The following is an 18,337-nucleotide window of genomic DNA, read 5'->3' as shown; positions in this document are numbered from 1 at the left end:
CGGTTGAATATCAACTGTAATTCAGCAGTTTCTCTTTCCAACCAGAGCAGGCAGAGATAGACTCAGAGCGAGGCATCTAAGGCGAGGAGGTACCTTTCGGGAAAGGAGGAGGAGGAGGAGGAGGAGGAGGGGGGGGAGTGGCACGTCTGCGTGGGAAGAGACGGCGCCAGCTCCCCCGGGGCCTGCAAAGAGTGGGCGGCGCGCGTCTGAAAGGGCTCCCCCGGCCAGCCTGGCAGGCCCCCGGGAGCAGGGCGGCTCCCTGGGGCCCGGGGGTGCGCCGGCGGGGCGCTTCCCTGGCGCGGCGGAGCTGCAGCCCGAGGCGAGGCGGCGGGGAGCCCGGCGGGCGGGCCGGCCAGCCAGCCAGCCAGGCAGCGCGCCTCCTTCCCCGGCTGCAGCATGCTGGGCAGGGTGCGCTCGGCCGTGGCGCAGCTGGTCGGGGGCCTGGGCGGAGGGGGGGGCGGCGGCGTCCCCCCGAGCGCCCAGCCCGCCGTGGCCTCGCCGCCGCCCCCTCCAGCGCCCGCCGGGCCCGGCGCCCCCCAGCCCTGCCGGGAGCCGCCCCGAGAGCGCTTCTCCAGACCCGCTTTCCTGCAGCTGACCGCCGAGGAGCTCCAGCGGGCCGACGACCACGCCGGCAGGGCCGTCCAGAGCCCCCGCGAGAACCGCCGCCGCCTGCCATGGAGGACCGGCTACGCCGAGTAGGCGAGAGGGGGCCTCGGGGAGGGGGGGGAGGAGGAGGGGGCGCTGGTCGTGGCGGGAGGGGGAGCGGGAGCGAGGCGGCCCTTGTGGACACGCCCCCCTCCCCGTTTCGGGCCCGCGGTCAAGAGCGCCTCTGAGCATGTGCAAGCTGCTTCGCCGCCTAACCATAATCCGTCTGGGGCTAGAGTTAATGCGCAGTGGGTCGCCGTGTTAGTCTGTCTGCAGCAGTAGGAAAGGGCAAGAGTCCAGGAGCACCTGAAAGACTAACCAGAATAGTTTCTGGCAGGGTAGGAGCTTTCGTGAGCCACAGCTCACTTCTTCAGATCTGTAGTAGTAGAAAAGGGCAAGAGTCCAGTAGCACCTTGTGTGTGTGTGTTAAGTGCCGACAAGTCGCTTCCGACTCATGGCGACCCTATGAATGAAAGTCCTCCAAAATGTCCTATCTTTGACAGCCTTGCTCAGATCTTGCAAATTGAAGGCTGTGGCTTCCTTTGTTGAGCACCTTAAAGACTCACAAAAATATTTTCTGGCAGGGTAGGAGCTTTCGTGAGCCACAGCTCACTTCTTCAGATAGAGTTAAGTGGTTTCACAATGGGGGGGGGGTGCTCCCGTTGAGACCGACTCCAGCCTCCCGGCTGGAAGATACGAGCTGGAAGATACGATGGAGGTGCGGGGGGGGGGGGGGAGAGAGAAGCAAGAGTTGGAGCAGATATTTGATGCTTCGTCTCCGGGCCGGTTGTGCGGCGAGAGGCTGGAAGCGGATCTCGCCCAGGCGAGCCGTGCGCGCATCCTCACGTGCGAGGGCTCTGCGTCCCTGTTACGCTCCGCCGCAAAGTGCCGCGCGCGTCTGTGGAGGTGAGGCGAGGGGGAGGAGCGCAGCCAATCAGCTCTGGCCAATCTTGCACTCCCTTTGCGCTGATTGACGAGGTTCGACAAGTACCGGAATCGATGGCCGAGGAGGGAAGGGGGAGAGAGGCGCCCTGACTCCCACCCTTGAAAGGAAGACTGAGAAGTTACCTGCATCAATTCACCCTGACCTTTTTTGCCAACTTGGAATTAGGCACGGCTGTACCACTAGTTAGGCGTGCCTAGGGTTGCAGCCTTTAGGTACAGATCTTGCCACTTGTCAAAATGTTGATGGAAATTGGTTCTTGTAGGTTATCCGGGCTGTGTAACTGTGGTCTTGGTATTTTACACAGCCTGGATAACCTACAAGAACCAATGAACTCTGACCGTGAAAGCCTTCGACAATATGTTGATGGAAAGTACTGCCAAGTGTGCGGACTTCCGTAGGGTTTTCAAGGCAAGAGAGGTTCAGAGGTGGTTTGCCATTGCCTGCCTCCATGGCACGAGCCTGGTATTCCTTGGAAGTCTCCCATCCAAATACTAGCATCCCTGCTTAGCTTCCAAGATATGACAAGATCAGACTAGCCTGGACCATTCAATGTAGCAAAATTAGTTTCTATAAAGCCCTTGACGGGGGCAGGGAGGACAAGAACAGGAATGTTGGGTTGGTGTAAGCAGTGATGCACGTTGTTGCCAACAGGACTGGAGAGAAAGGTCCTGTCCCTTTAATAGAGGCTTAATGGGATAGTATTTGCCAGGTGCCCATTTCCATGGCATGAAAGCTTCAGCTGTCCATCGCCACACACATTAAGCCCCTCTGTTAAAGGGACAGGGTGTTTTTCTCCAGACCTGTTGGCAACCCTAGTGACAAACACAATTCAGCTAATGATGTTTTAGAATCTTGGCAAAATGCTCTTGAAAAAGAGTTTGAACTCTGATCACATTAGGGATTTGCAATAAAGCTCTCTTTCTCTTAAATGTGTCAAAAAAAGTGAGCAGGCTTTGGGGCTTTGCTCATGTTTGTTTCAAGCTGTACAGTTTGACCCAGCCTCCCCCGCAACCTTTTGGTTCTAATGCTCCTTAAGCCAATTCAAGGAACACCTTTATAGTCAGCAGTAGCCATTAATAAAGAATATCCACGCTCCGGGATCCTTTTTCGTGTCATTCTAGTTGCAGTGTTTCAGCACAGAGATGGGCACCCTGTCCCTCTCTGGGATGAGTGGGTAGGAAAATCCATTGGGGGTTCAGCTGACCCAGTAAACTTATTAGCACTTCAGTAGGAAGTGTATAGCCACTGTGAATATTGCGAGCACAGCTTGCTTGCTGTGTTTGAGTTCAAATAAAAAAAATATGCTACTACTGCTGTTTTATGATAATTATAGCATTCCCACAGTGGTATTTTTGTTGCCCAAATCAGGTTTCATTGTTATTTTTGGTGGCACTCTGGCAGTCTTGAGACATCTGACATTGATCTTGAGCTTGCTTTATTTATTATATGAATATTCCACCTTCTGGGGATCTCCAGGAGGCACACACATTCTTCTCAGAGGGTCTCCCCCAGCTGGGCACCGACCAGACCCACACCTGCTTTGCTTCAGCAAAATTCCTGCATTCTGTGCCTTCAGACCCCTCTGGGGGGGAGGGCGGCTGGAGTCACGTGTCTTAAAAATGGGACAAGTGGAGGAGATTAGTGTGGTCCTTCCACACAGATGACCTGCACAAAAAAATTTTTAATGATGGTGACCATGGGGGAGGTGTAGCTCTCACCTGAATGATAAGTACTTGAAATTGACAGATTATGGAATTTTTCATTGGATGGATGATGTCTCTTACTCCCTGCAAAAGTAGCTTTCTAGCTACTGTAGTTGGGAGAAAAGATTGAAAATGTGACCCAGATGTACTTTTTGGATAGAATCCAGAAAATACAAAAATAGCCAACTACTTATAAAACCTACCCAATCCTGATATTTAAGTCAATGTTGTGTCCTATGTGGGAGAGAGCTTTTCTTGCCTCTCTTATTGTCATGCTAGCTAGAGTTGCTGTGTTTTATACTGGCAGGGTTCTTTAATGGCTTATTGACAGGGAGAAATTCAGCAGGGGAAACTTTCCCTGGCTTTCAGTGACTGGGGAAGCTGTCCCATAGGTGTTAAAGATAGGAACCTTACCAGAGAAAGGCAGAAATTGTAGTTTTTTAAAGGGGGGTGGGATAACTCTCTAGTTATCCAGCTGTACATTGCAAAATACTGGAGTGGATTGGAGCAGGTTCCCTTTTCCACTTTTGATCTATTCCTATTTCCATATCAATACAGAACTTTAGTTTCCAGAACATAGCACAATTTCATGCTTTAAAAGTGCTCTTATGACTATTGCTGCGTCTTGGCCATAACTTGCCTTTGTGGCAGGAAGCCCCTTTGGACTGAGAGGAGATTACTGAGGTTCAGCCCCAGGATATCATTGCATTTAGAACCAATATAACTATCTGGTCAGGGGAGGTATAATCTTTTCTTTTGGAAACTACCGGTATTGGGGGAGAAAATGCCTTATCCTTCACTCTTCACTGAACTCTTGGCTGTAATATACAACACATTCCCTCTTTTTTAAAAAAGTCCCATACCAGGGTAATCTACTTCATTACTGCTTTTGTAAAGGGACTGTTTTAATGACAGTTGCAACATAATTCGCTGTAGAATAATCTGTCTTCAGAGAGTGTGTAGGAGGCTTTGTGATGACTTGCTTGTCTACTGCAAAACGTTCAAGTGTGCACATACAGGATGCATACAGACATAACCTATTTGAAAAGCAGGGCAACTCTGGATCAAACAAACCATTTCCTTTCCAGGGTCAAGGCTGGGAAAAGCCAGTTCCAGTCATTTGCATCAGAAGCCACCTGTGTGCAGGAGATGACACAAACACACCCATCCCAGAGGAGTTTTGCGACTCCTCTTAATATTAATAGTGCTTTTTATGAAATAAAAAGTGGCTGAGAAACCATTTGAATAATGAAATGTCTGTCTGGCATTAGAAACAAATTGGAAGGGCTAATAGCCTACCTGAAACACTGGGGGGTTGGGTAAGGACAACTGAACCAGAGTTTGCTTTGCCACCATGTAAATCTGTCATTTAACGATGCAAATATGGGAGGTGGGGGGGAATCCACTGTGGTTTCTTTTTGAGCTTTATGGCTTTCTGCACCCATATCCATATAATCTTGTTCAGCATTAAGATCAAGCTTACCTTGAAAGACAAGGGGTGAAAAGAGAATAATTGTAATGACGATTCCAAGGTTGATAGCAGTAGGGCAACTACCATCAAGCATCCTTATCCTTCTTATGGCTGATACACACTTGTCATTTTTTAACTATAAAGGGAAATTAATATTTAAAAATAAATCACTTATGTCATGGTTATATATCAAAAATATATGGAAAAGAGTAAAAATAGTACATATTAGATACACAAGGGGGATCATAATTAAAAGAATTAAACTTCCTTAACATGTGACTTTCATGTGACTAGTTATATTCCGCCTTGTAGTTTCAGAGAGTAGCCTTGTTGGTCTGTAGAAGAACAATTAGATTTGAGTCCAGTAGAACCTTAGAGACCAACAAGGTTTTCAGGGTATAACCTTTTGAGAGTTAAAGCTCTCTTCATCAGATATGAGTAGGACTGGAGATCTGAGTCTTTATATTCCAGCCAGAATGTGGAAGGGGTATTGTAAAGAGTGCTTGTAAAGGATGCTAATCTGTCATGTATATTGTAATCAGCTTGATTAGAGCAGAGGGGAAATGCTTGGGAGCAGAAGATTAGCCCTGGGGGGGGGGGTGTCTATAGTTCTGAACTTGTGAATGAACTCAAAGTATTGTTGCTCTCTAAGATACTACTGGACTCAAATTTAACTATTCCATCTCTATGGACATTTGGCAAGCAGCACTGAATGTGGCAGTGCTGAAAGCACACCGATGCATATTTAGTTTGCAATCTTATATTCCCCCCCCCCTTAAATATGAATACGTCCTGTTGAACACACTGGCACCCTACTTTTGAGTCAACATGCATAGGGTCAGGTTGCATAACTTTTAATGAACACAAGAAAGGCCCTGCGTCCTGTCTCACACAGTGGCCGAACAGGTACACAACCAGTGGCCAATGTAACATTAAAAAACTTCTGAGTTTGTCTTATGAAATTTGTGATCTTTGTAAATGTTTTTAATATGAGATATAAAGCACATGAGAGACATTCTTAAATCAAGTGCACACTGCTAGTGTAAGCCTCATATTCACAATTCAGACCTAGCTCAAAAAAGCCAGATTTCAGCTTCATGAGTGAAAACATCTTTAGCATTCTACCACAAACCTGCCTAAAAAGCTTTTGTGTGGTTGCAAGCTGACTCAGACTATGGTGAAGCACTAAAATGAGTAAGCTTACAGCCTTCACATTCTATATGAGCAGACAATGAGAAGGTTGCCATAGATTGACACTACCTCCTCTGATGTTGATTTTCAATCAGCCATTATGCTGTGTGTGTTCTGTTGATATGTTGATGGTGAACTGATGTCAGGAATCTATATGTAACTCAGGGTGCAGGATCCGGGTCAAGATCAGGCCAAGGGTCAGAGGTCCAAGGATATGGGCTAGAGGTAAGGTTGCCAGCTCTGAGCTGGAAAATTTCTGGAACTTTGGGGATGGGTTTGGGGAGTGGAGTGGAGGGACCTCAGTGGGGTATAATGCCATAGAATACACTTGCCAAAGCAAAGTAAGATCTCCCACATTTCTAGACTCAGGAGGGCCAAATCTTTATTCATAGGGAGATATTGGCCAAGTTTTACTAGGGGAGGGGGCGCGTCTCAGTGGGAAAGCATCTACTTTGCATGCAGAAGGTCCCACATTCAATCTCCAGTTAAAAGGATCAGGTAGTAGTGGATGTGAAAGACCTCGACCTGAGACCCAGAAGAGCTGCTGTCAGTCAGAGTAGGCAGCACTGGCCTAGGTGGACCAACAGTATGACACATTTGGGTAATTCTTCCGTTACATTCAACACATCTACAAAAATCTTTTGTGTTGCTGCACTTTTTTGTAGGTTGTCTTAAGGGACTGCCTTTTTCTTTATCACATTCAACTGATGTACAGTTGAACATGTGATTTAAACCACATATTTATCCAGGTATTGGTCCCTCGTTTCATTTGTAAAGTGAATGCACATTGACTCTTTCTTACAAACAGACATAAGCGTGTATACACAGGAAGTATGTGCTTACAGTGTAACGTGAATAGGGCTAATATCAGGTAGCTTCCTGTGTTCATCTGTTAGATTTACTCTATGGCGTTAAAGTCCCTCCCCTCCCCAAACTCCGCCCTCCTCAGGCTCCGCCCCAAAAACCTCTCGCCAGTGGCGAAGAGGGGCCTGGCAACCCTACTTCTGTACATTCCCTTGAGCTTGATGGAGGAAAGGGATGATATAAATGTTTATCTTTGCCCATGCCCAGTCTATGCAATGTGGCTTCTGCAAGATGACATCCCACATGTGCTCTAGATTCGTTAAAAAGTTGGGTTGGTCCAGAGGTACATAGAAGGTTTTTCTAGCCTCTCAGCATGGATAGATGAAGCTGTTTTAAAAAAAAAACTCCTTGCTTCATTCCAATCACACTTCCTCAATGTCAAATCATTTTTGCTCTGCAGACAGAATTCTCTGCAACATAGTGTCCTTGTTCACAGCACACATCCTGTTTTGCATTTCTGCATCTTCCTCCCACAAACCTGCGTTTTGTAACAGATAGGACTTGACCACTCCCCCCCCCCCCCCGGTAGCCAGATGAATGAGAAATTGCTTAACTAGAATGACTAAGAATTTCTGTTGCCTTTTGCCCATTTAATTCGGCATTATGAGATGTATTAGCTGCCGATTATTAGGAACTCTCTTTCAGCAGAGTGTCTGTGGTAAAGTTTGCCTGAAAGGTTAAACCAGCTTATGAAGCAGTTTTTCTCTGTGGAGCAGAAAGAGAGCAAAGTGATGTCACTTGGGCTGGTAGTTCCTTAATATTTAAGGAAGCTGAAAGTGGCTTCAGAGAGACATTGCTCCCCATAATGTAAACCCAACGTGAACCATGGTACTCACTGACCCCTTACCTGGTGCCGGCCAAATGTTTTCAAAAAGTGGGAGGAGCCAGGCCCTTCACAGCTTCAGATAGGCCATTGGACATCTGGTTTACTTTATTCTCTCACTTTTTTCCAATGTATTTTTTAAAATTACCCCTCTTCTCCTCTGCACTTCTCTGGGTGTATGTATGGCTCCACCTCCCATAGCAATGGGGTTGCCAGGTCCCTCTTCACCACCGGTGGGAGGTTTCTGGGGTGGAGCCTGAGGAGGGCGGGGTTTGGGGAGGGACTTCAATGCCATAGAGTCCAATTGCCAAAGTGGCCATTTTCTCCAGGTGAACGGATCTCTTATCGGCTGGAGATCAGTTGTAATAGCGGGAGATCTCCAGCTGCTACCTGGAGGTTGGCAACCCTACACAGCAGCCATTTTGTAGTTGGGCCCACCACCCTGTATCAGAATTCAAAGGTAGCCAGAGGCTCAAAAAAGTTGGGGGCTCCAAAGTAAACACACCTTTATTTTGTTACTTCTGGTCAAATGGGCAATATATAAATAGCAAAAAAAAAGTAGGCAAAAATATGTACACACTGCGACAGGGCTGGTTTTTTAGCAGGGTAAAGCAGTCCATCCGAGACAGCAGATCTTGGCATGCACAAGCGTGTCGAGTTGCCTCTGAAGAACAATTGGCTTCGACTTTCTGAAGAAAATAATAGCCTGTCTCCAACCTCAGGTCCTTTGTATGAGGCATGAGGGGTAGGCAGGCAAAATGAAATCCGCTGATCAAATTGAACATTTGCCCTGAGCGAATTGTGTGCTTCTCTGAAAACTTCTTTCCTTCCCAGGGTGATAAATGCAGGCAAGAGCCAGCACAATGAAGATCAAGCCTGCTGTGAGGCAGTATTTGTGGAAAAGCGAAGAAGTCAGAGGAATAACCCAGCCTCCAAGGAAACATCTGGAGACCCAGAGGGGGTAAGCAGTATAATAATTGAACTTAGCCTCTTATAAAAGTTAACTCCTAGTCCTATGTTTACATCTTATTTCTACCCTGTTTTGAGAACAAGATAGCTTCAGTCCTCAGATACTGTTAAGGGCCAGTTCACGTATGACACTGCCTTCATCATATGTTTACTCTGGACCTTTCTTTATCATGCGTGAGCCAGACCATGTGTGATGCAACTGCCAATGTTTTGCAAACTTTTACGTTGACCATCAACACAGGAATCACTGCAGCTTTACTTTAAGTAAGATGTTCGAGGGGGAGGGGCTATGGGCCAGTGGCAGAACATCTGCTTGGCATGCAAAAGGTCCCTGGTTCAAGACCTAGCTTCTCCAGCTAAAAGAATTAGGAGGTAGGTGATGTGAAATACTTCTGCCTGAGATCCTGGAGAGCCACTGCCAGTTCTGAGTAGACAGTATGGACTGTGATGGGCCAATAGTCTGATTTACAGCCCATTCCTGACTTCCAAGGAAGAAAGTCCTCAGGAGGCCAGGAAGGGCTGCATTAGCATTGGGGGCCCCCTGCGCCGGTGCCTAGGCTACTTACGCCGCAGTGAGTGGCCCCAATGCCGGCAGGGAAGCCCGGATGCCAGTCTCCTGGTACTGCCACGGCAGCTCCACCCCGGGAAACCATCTGGGCCTTCCGCCAGTGTCTCACTGGCACAAAGCCCCACACCAGCATCCAAAAAAGCTGCTGAATGAGGTTTCTATTGGTTAGGGCCAGAGCATCACTACTTGTCTTCTGCATAACCAGCAGAAGTAGATTAAATTCAGCACAGCATAAAATTTTGTGTTGTATGCCACCTCACCCGAGACCTGTTCAGGTGGTTCACAAAGTCAAAAGAATATAATAATAAAACAATAGGAACCATTTGTACAAGAATGAGCGCCAATGTTGTATAGTGGTAAGTAGGTCAGACTACAATTGGGGGATCCCTGGTTCAAATCCTCACTTGGCTTGATGGGTGACCATGGGCCATGTTTTGAGGATACAATTGGGAGTAGGAATCCTATATATGATGGCCTGGACTGCTTAGTAGGGTGGGATAAAAATATAATTGTTAAACAGTAAATAGACCGGAGTCAGTTTGTTTTGGTACAGAATTTGGGATATTTTGGCACTCTATTTTGATTTTTTTGAGGGGCACAGGGTACACTGTGGGTTGGCTCAATGGTAGAGCATATGCTGTGCATGTAGAAGTCCCAGGTGTCAAGGAACCTTACAGCCAAGGTCCCATTTAGGGGCAAGCAGAGCAAGACAGAACCAAAAAGGCTGAGGTGTGAGTCCTCATACTCCAGGGTATCACTGCCACCAGCCTCTTTTACTACCCAGCCAGCCAGAGACCAAGGGTCAGTGTCTCTAGCCATCCTTGGGCTAAGGTCACCCTTGCAAGTTAGAATGCTTCCAAGGTGAGTTCCAAAAAAACAGTTATTCTGGTAGCTGTAGCCAATAAGGGCTAAAGTACAGGATTCAGGTTCAAGCCTTCCGGATTCAAGAATGCCACAAAATAGAAGTAAAGTGTTTTATTATAAAATTGTGCAGAAATATTCAACAAAAGAGCAGTGGGCAGTTAAAAGGATCAGGTAATAGGTATAATGAAAAACTGCTTGAGATCCTGGAGAGCCACTGCTGGTTACAGCAGACAATAGTAACCTTAGTAGACCAATGGTCTGACTACAAAGGAGAATTGCACATCGCAGTTGCCTCTTGCCTGTTATCTTTTTAATGAGGTTTTGTTCTTTCTTTTTTTGCTTTTAATATCTGTTTAGGGCAACCTTTTCATTAATTTTTTTCCCTCCCAGCAGGGCAACAAAGGCCTGTACTTTTACTACTGGGGCTTGTTCGATGGACATGCCGGAAGCGGGGCTGCAGTCATGGCATCTAAGCTGCTACACTTCCACATCCGTGATCAGCTCAGGGAAATAGTAGACATCCTCCAAGACCCCTCACCTCCTCCAATCTGCCTGCCAGATGCTTCCAGGACAGTTTTGGGAGAACCAAATAGGGCTCCCTTGGCAGAGGAAGATGTTGAGGTCCCCAACAATGCTTTGCCACGTTTCCATATGGAGAAGGCAGTTTCCCATGAGAGTTTGGTAGTGGGAGCCATTGAGAATGCATTCAAAGAGATGGTGAGTGAGCTATGAAAAAAAGGGGGGGAAGTTCTGAAGAAAGAGGGCTGATCCGGTGCTGTAGGATGGCAAAGATCCAAAAATCAGTTTCCTGATCTGACACAGATTCTGGATCAGTTTAAGCTGTAGTCCCCAACAGTCGAAACTCTGCTTAAATTGCATAGTTTTAAGAAACCTGTATCATTGGGATGGGAGTGAGAGTTGTGTGCTGGAATGTTGAATCGGAACTGGGAAGTTCCAGCTTCCAATCTCACCTGGCCATGAAACCCAAGGCTTTGGTTAAGTTATTCTCTGTCAATTTAACTTATATTACAAGGTTGAAATGTGATGAGGGTAGATTTGTAACCTGCCCTGAACCGTTTTGACATGTTGGACAGGGGATGAGAGAAATCTAAATAAATAACAAAACATTCTCACACTGGCTCACACATTCCTCACAGTTTCATGAAGGCAAACATGACTGGAGAGAGTCCTGGGATCAGGGATGTGTTCCAATCCTGCCTGGCTGTTCTCCGTCTGGAATATGCATTCACTTCCTTTTGCAGCCAAGATGCCGACATAGCAACCCCTGACTATTTTGGTCTGACTGGGTATTTGCTTACCTAGCTGCAAATTAGGAGACTGCTCGGGTTGGCTTTTCCTCTGCAGTTCAGCCCTGTACAATTTGAGGCCCCAATCTCTGCCTCCGCAAAGGGAATAAAGTTCTCCAAAGGCATATTCACTACAACCCTGTATCAGTTTTATAGTCGTTTAACTGTTACAATTTCCCCAAAACATTGCAGCAAGTGTAGTTTCCTGGAGGTAATTCACCTGCCCCTCTCATAGGGCAGACGAGGAGAGGGAACCATTATCAAATTAGTTTATGGTGTAAATATGCCCAAATCAAAACTTACATTTTGTTGTCTAGACATTTGCATTGAGCTCATTAGTAAATAAATAAATTTAATAAGGGACTTTCGGTATCTGAGCTGGTCCCAGCACACGTCCCTTGGGAGAACCCAAGAAAATCCAAGAAATGCTTTGAATTGGAGTGCTTTTAGCACACCAACCCGGTTCTAAATAGTGGACCGGGACGCAGGAATTCCTCTGCAGCCCGAAGAAAGCGGTGTGACTCCCACACTCTCCGAGGGAGCTTTTTCAAGCCCCCCGGAGGTGTGGATGTTTGTCCCGCTGGCATCGAGGGGAGAAAGCATCACTGCAAGCGTTTCTTTGGCTTTAGGCTCGGACCTCCATTACCTATAACCAACTTATGAACTGTTTAAAGAAGAAAAACCTCACCCTCTGATATCTAAGTGAGTAACAAGAATTCTTTTAATCTTACCGGGAAAGGAAAGCTGAATCGATTGACAGAATTAACTGGGAACTCCGCATTCTCCCCACCCTATCAAAGAAGAACTTTCTTATTTGGATAAGATATCAGATAAAACAGCAAGGACTTTATCAAATAGATCTGTGGGTAGACTAAACAACCAAATCTTTTGAAGGACGGGGCAATTACCAATCAGATTCCGTGACGTTTGAGGGGAAAGGAGAAATAAAACCCTCCTACCCCTTGGTCACGCTGCCTTTTCCAGGTCGGGAAGGTCCTCCAGCCATGTTTCAAGATTCATTTTGAAGTACCGGAAGATCTCTACCAGCACCATTGCATTGCAAGATATACCAGGGAGACGGGAAGGATTGAGGTCCGCAGGACCGGAAGTGATTCCCCTCAGAGTACCAACTAAAAAGTTCGACACTAAAAACTACTGAAAGGGGATGACGGAAGGTCCGCAGCTCTATAGTTTTTGATTGATCGACTTCCTACTTCCTGTCTGCTTGTCGACCTACAGCATCCAGAAAACTCGATGGTACTTCAAATTTTATAAGTTTTTTTTAAGCTGATTTGGAGAATTTGTTCTTAAATATCTAAGCGATTTTGCTCAGCATAAGATTTTAAACTACCCACACTCTGGAACAACATTTTTCAAGACCTGTCAAAATTGTTTAAATTTAAAGATTCTCGCAAGAAGTAAATATGGAAAAGAAAATCCAAGATATGTTTGCCATACAAAGTGAGACAACTGCAAAACAATATCAACAGCTGTCAAAACAACAAGAGCAGATGTCAAAACAGATGGAACAAATGACTGCCATGCTGAACATCTTTACCCAGTCAATCATTCAAAAAATGAATGAGGCAACAGAAGACCTTAAAGATGTCCCTCTAACTGACAAGAGAGATGAAGAACAGAAGAATTTTGCAGAGGAAATGGAGCTCTACAACAAGCAAATTGCAATAACCAAGCTGACAACAATGGATCTGAAAGTGAGTAACTTAGACCTCTGTCTCTTCATTCTGCCGGATGACCTTTTCAATACCTGCTTGGAGGACTTAATGAGTAGAGAAACTGGAGCTGTCAGGATCCTTTTCTTTGAATTTGGGATGGAAGATATTGCAACGTGGATATACTATGAAGATCATCTATCTGTGGAAGAGACTATACCAACAACCTCCAAGGACGCCCTTCGATGCTTACTGTTAATGGGGAAAAGAAGGAAATGTTGCAAATTCCGAGCTAAGGGACTAATTTAAAAGAGTTTAGTTTCTCTTGTGGAAAGGATTAAAAAGAATTGCTTAAAAGGATTGGCTTTAATGGAAATAGAACCATATGTGATATTGATTTACTACAACTATAATATGTCTTAAATGAGTTTAGGGAGAAATGGAGGACTTACAGAATAATTAATTTTTTATGGAAATGGGAGAAATGGAGGGCTTACAGAATAATTAATTTTTAATGGAAATGGAGGGAGGTGCAGGGGAAGTTAATATATCTTTGATTACATACAAATATCTTTAATAATGGTTCTTATCTGTTTTTATCTTTTACTGTTTATGTCAATTGTTAAACTATGTGTTTAATATTTTTGAAAAAATTTAATTCCTAATGGGACCATTTAAAGGATACTCTTTTATCTAATCCCTTATCTACACTTTTATCAATTTTATATTAGGTATTGATCTAATAATGTTAGATAGGACAAGAATATATTAATTAAAATAGTATTGGGATTAGTTCCGTTAGCAAAAGTTTATACAATTTATTTTTAGATGGGAGAGGGGGAAGTCAATTTGTGGTGTAATTTAGTAATATTATTTGACTCTTCAATATTATTATTATTTTTTAACATTGGATAGTGTTTTATATGTTGATATTTTAAATCAAGAAAATAAAAAAAATATTTTTTTAAATAAATTTAATACAGTCCAAGACCAATAAAAATAGAATCAATTTAATAATTCAAACTTCCAGTATATCAAATAACTTTTCAGAAAATAAACATTTTAAAATTATAAATTCACAGAATTATACATTATTTTTATAAAATTATAGCTAAAAAGCCTATACATGGCTTACCCAAGTTTACCTAGTCTTATAGGCTATCCATCCAAATTTGGTGACTTTGAAAGTGATCTCTTGATTCTTATCTGCTAGCGTAACAGAGAGAAGAGTCCTTCTATTTTTGCCGGGATGGCGGGAAATTATGGGGGTAATCAAAGTTTCTCTAATGTGACTAAGGAAAGCTCATTAGTAAGCATTCTGTCTGGTGTTCACTCTGACCTGTCAGAAGGTTCAAGCTACGCTTATTTAGCTAGAAGTTAGAGTAGAAGCTCACCTTCAGGGAAGGTGAAAAGATGCTTTCAGGTGGTGGAAAGGAATTTGTTAACTTTTTGTTCTTTTGAAAAGACTATTTTTTCAGGAGTAGTTGTGGTTTCACAGAAACAAGGGAGTAAAATTGCATAAAGGAGTTAATGTGTAGCTCTCAGCAAGATAAACTGCAGCTGTTGTATTGTTGCTCTTTACTGTAGGACAGTTGTCAAAGATCTACCAGCCATTTTCAGGCATTACGTTTGGCAACGCGTACAGGGAGAATGCCTTAAACACGATTCTCCTGATTCATGTTGATTGCCATTTTGTCTGAGAGGAGCAACATGTGTATTTTCAGTCTTGGTAAAAATATTCTGAAGCTGGAGTATACATGCATTGCTCCTTCCAGACAAAATGGTAATCGTGCATATCAGGAGGAACACATGAGGTGCGTTCTGTATTCAAAGTCAAAAGTAGCACCTGGAAAGGGCTAGTGTTACATATTATTAGCTTCCCTGCATGAGTCTTGATTGTGTGTGTGTGTAAAGTGCCATTAAGTCGCAGCCGACTTATGGCGACCCCTTTTGGGGTTTTCATGGCAAGAGACTAACAGAGGTGGTTTGCCAGTGCCTTCCTCTGCACAGCAACCCTGGTATTCCTTGGTGGTCTCCCATCCAGATACTAACCAGGGCTGACCCTGCCTAGCTTCTGAGATCCGATGAGATCAGGCTAGCCTGGGCCATCCAGGTCAGGGCATGAGTCTTGATTAACTGAAAGAATTTTCCATAGTAGCAGACCTGTGATAGCAGCTTCACACAAGTAAATGAGGAGGGTAGTATCGTGTGTCATGCAGAAAACAGACCCACACATTATCTGACAGTGTGAATCCACTGTGTGACAACAAGGAGGATGAAACAGTGAGAGCTGTAAGATATTTCAGAACTCCTTTCAGAACTCTCTGACATAAGGTAACTGTGGTGTTACTTTTGTGGCACCTCAGTGAAAACATTTTTAGCCTCTTGAATATCCTTAGGTCTCTGCCATAATCCTTTCCACCTTGCTGTCACAGTTACTTCAATGCATATCTGTGCAGATATTATCTGTACTGTGTTTTCTTTTCCCAGCCCTTCAGTGGGGAAGCGATAGGCGTTCTGAGCTTTGTCTTCCTTCCGTCTTGTCTTTTTCCTCAGCTCAGAGGCAAGTCTGGTGCATTATGGGATTGATGTGTGGGCAGCTGAAACACCATATCATCATATGATTCAAAAGCGATTCACATAAACAGATGATATCCCTGGAACACCGCATGGTGCTTTGCAAGACTGTAGTGCAAATTAAAGCCACGCAAACTCCCTCTGCTAGACAAGGGAGCCACTTTTCAAAATAGATTGGGCGGTTCTGCAGCTGAAAGACATGCCCTGCCAGGAGGAGAGAGAGAAACTGAAGGCGGGTTTAATTGTTTGGAATTTTTTGCCTTTGAAAGCAGATTTGTTGAGAGATGAGGTGATACCAGCTATCTGTAAAATAAGGAATGCTGAGAATAGTGCCATTTCTCCCCATGCCCTCGAGCAGGTACAAATGGATTCAAAGTAGAAACTGAGGGGAGCTCCCATGGGAAAAAAATTTTTTTTGTCAAAGGCTATGAATGTGGAAATCCATGAGCTGATTCCAAATGTTAAATAAAATCCAAAAAGAAAATTTACAAGCCCAATTAGAAGAGCTAAGCTGTCTGATTTGGAAGTGAATGTAGACCTTTTGCTTCTAAGGTGAAGCCAGGTCTATCATAGGAATTTACATGAGATGGTGGGAGTGAGCATCTTCTGCATACTCCCCCCCCCCATTTTATTTGGAACACATTTGGTTTCCAAATTGGTAGGACTGTTTCTTATACAAAAATTTGTACATGAGTACAAATGCTGGATTATAAAATACATGTGTGTCATGGCGGTGGTAATAATAGTTGTGTTGCATTCATGCGTGCATATAGGTGGGTATTCTATCCACAGTTTCCCCTTTAAAACGCATGTGTATAGAGACTGGGAAACCTGTGTGTGTCTGTCGAAGTGAAGTGCTGCTAGGGTACCTTTATCTGAATCCCAAACTACTTGTTACATGCAAATAAATGTCCTTCCTTCCTTCCTTCAATGGCTGTCGTAATTGGCCAATGGCCTGAGGCCAAAGGAGATGAGACTGGTATCTAGGGTTTCCAGGTCCCTCTTTGCCACTGGTGGGAGGTTTTTGGGGTGCAGCCTGAGGAGGGTGGGGTTTGGGGAGGGAGTCCAATTGCCAAAGCAGCCATTTTCTCCAGGTGAACGGCTCTCTATCGGCTGGAGATCAGTTGTAATAGCATGAAATCTCCAGCTAGCACCTGGAGGTTGGCAACCCTTCTGGTGTCCCTGAGTTCATCCTGGTGATGCATCACCATTTTCAAGAGTGAGTTAACAGCTGGGAACTCCTTTAAAGTGCGCTACAGAGGGCCAATTCTGGTTGGGATTGGCATGGGAGGGGGGATCCTGCCTACTGTTTTACAACCTGAAATAGTTGCGGGGGGGGGGGAGCAGGGGTTATACTGGGAAATAACACCCCCTGGTGGCATTCTGGAAAAATGTTGGTTGGGTAAATGGGGTGGGGGGAAGGCAAGATCCCTCCTCCCCCACACACATAATGGTGATCCAGACCAGAATTGGGCACCCATAGCACAGTTTAAAGGAATTCCTGAATGGGGACTCTTCAAAAGGGCAGGACAACCCCAGGGTGAACTTGGGGACGCCCTCTCATCTAGTCTGGCCCTCAGGTGTGGTCTTCCCATGTAGCAGAATGAGGCAACATAATCTTGATGTAAGAATGGGCCATAGCACTTCAGACTGTAAGTGGGGAGAGTCACATTTTTACATGCTTTCCCATCCAAAAATTCCCGGCACATTAAAACAAATCAGCACACCAGGGAAAAATTTTTTTTTACATCCTAGTGTTTGGCTTTTTTTCCGGTTACAGGAGAGATTAATGTACTCTAGGTGGCTCCTTTGAGGTGCTCCCTGTGGTTGCTGCAAAAGTCCTACCAGCTCATTTGACTCCATGACCTGGTTTGGTCACTTTCCTGCCTCCTTCCTCCCGTGAGCTTATTTTTCTCTCTCTTCAGGACAATCAGATCGAGCAAGAGCGGGTGACCCGGCATGTATCTGGAGGCTGCTGTGCTCTGGCTGTGGTTTACCTCCTGGGAAAGTTCTACGTGGCCAATGCAGGTGATAGTAGGTAGGAGACATAAAAAGGATTTTTTTTTGGGGGGGGGTTGCTTCCTGAATCATGGCAGCCAAGTAGGGTTGCCAACCTCCAGGTAGTTAGCATGGGAAAGTGGTACACAAATGCATATAACAGGTTGCAAAAAACACGTCTATAATGAGTAATGAAGATGGAAAGAACAAAACAAGTGTACAACATGATTTATACCTACTATTGGATATCCTGCTGAACTGATTAATTTTGAAACTCAGAAGAGGACTTTTTGCCTCCAGATACACACCAATAGACTGTTTCCTGCTTACTTGTACATTTATATATAACCAATCACTTAGTTGCTAAGCTTTCATGTTGTATACTTGTTTTGTTCTTTCCATCTTCATTACTCATTATAGACGTGTTTTTTGCAACCTGTTTATGTGCATTTGTGTACCACTTTCCCGTGCTAATTTCCAAACCTATTTGGTATAGGCACGGAGGTGCCTTTGTTTTTGTTTTGCTCAACCTCCAGGTAGTAGCTGGAGATCTCCTGCTATTACAACTGATCTCCAGCCAATAGAGATTGGTTCACCTGGAGAAAATGGCCACTTTGGCAATTGGCCTCTATGGCATTGATGTCCCTCCCCAAACCCCACCCTCCTCAGGCTCTACCCCAAAAACCACCCACTGGTGGTGAAGAGGACTTTGCATCCCTACAAACAGGGCACATAGGG

The 18,337-nt window shown here is 44.9% G+C and overlaps 1 protein-coding gene across 2 annotated transcripts in view; it reads left to right on the top strand.

The window, feature by feature from the left end:
- Positions 1 to 396: 396 nt before the first annotated feature.
- PPM1J (protein phosphatase, Mg2+/Mn2+ dependent 1J) overlaps positions 397 to 18,337 on the top strand; it is a 30,099-nt gene continuing 12,158 nt past the window's right edge. The window contains exons 1-4 of one of the 2 annotated variants that reach the window (XM_056844645.1): positions 397 to 695; positions 8,478 to 8,604; positions 10,438 to 10,761; positions 17,527 to 17,639. In XM_056844645.1, coding sequence (XP_056700623.1) covers positions 397 to 695; positions 8,478 to 8,604; positions 10,438 to 10,761; positions 17,527 to 17,639 — 863 coding nt within the window. Of the gene's footprint in view, positions 696 to 8,477; positions 8,605 to 10,434; positions 10,762 to 17,526; positions 17,640 to 18,337 lie in introns of both variants that reach the window. The other variant, XM_056844643.1, reaches the window with a different exon arrangement.

This window comes from Euleptes europaea, chromosome 2 (genome assembly GCF_029931775.1).
Source record: "Euleptes europaea isolate rEulEur1 chromosome 2, rEulEur1.hap1, whole genome shotgun sequence".
Taxonomy (NCBI): domain Eukaryota; kingdom Metazoa; phylum Chordata; class Lepidosauria; order Squamata; family Sphaerodactylidae; genus Euleptes; species Euleptes europaea.
The sequence above is the reverse complement of the archived record's forward strand: the minus strand, read 5'-3'. Positions and strand labels throughout refer to the sequence as shown.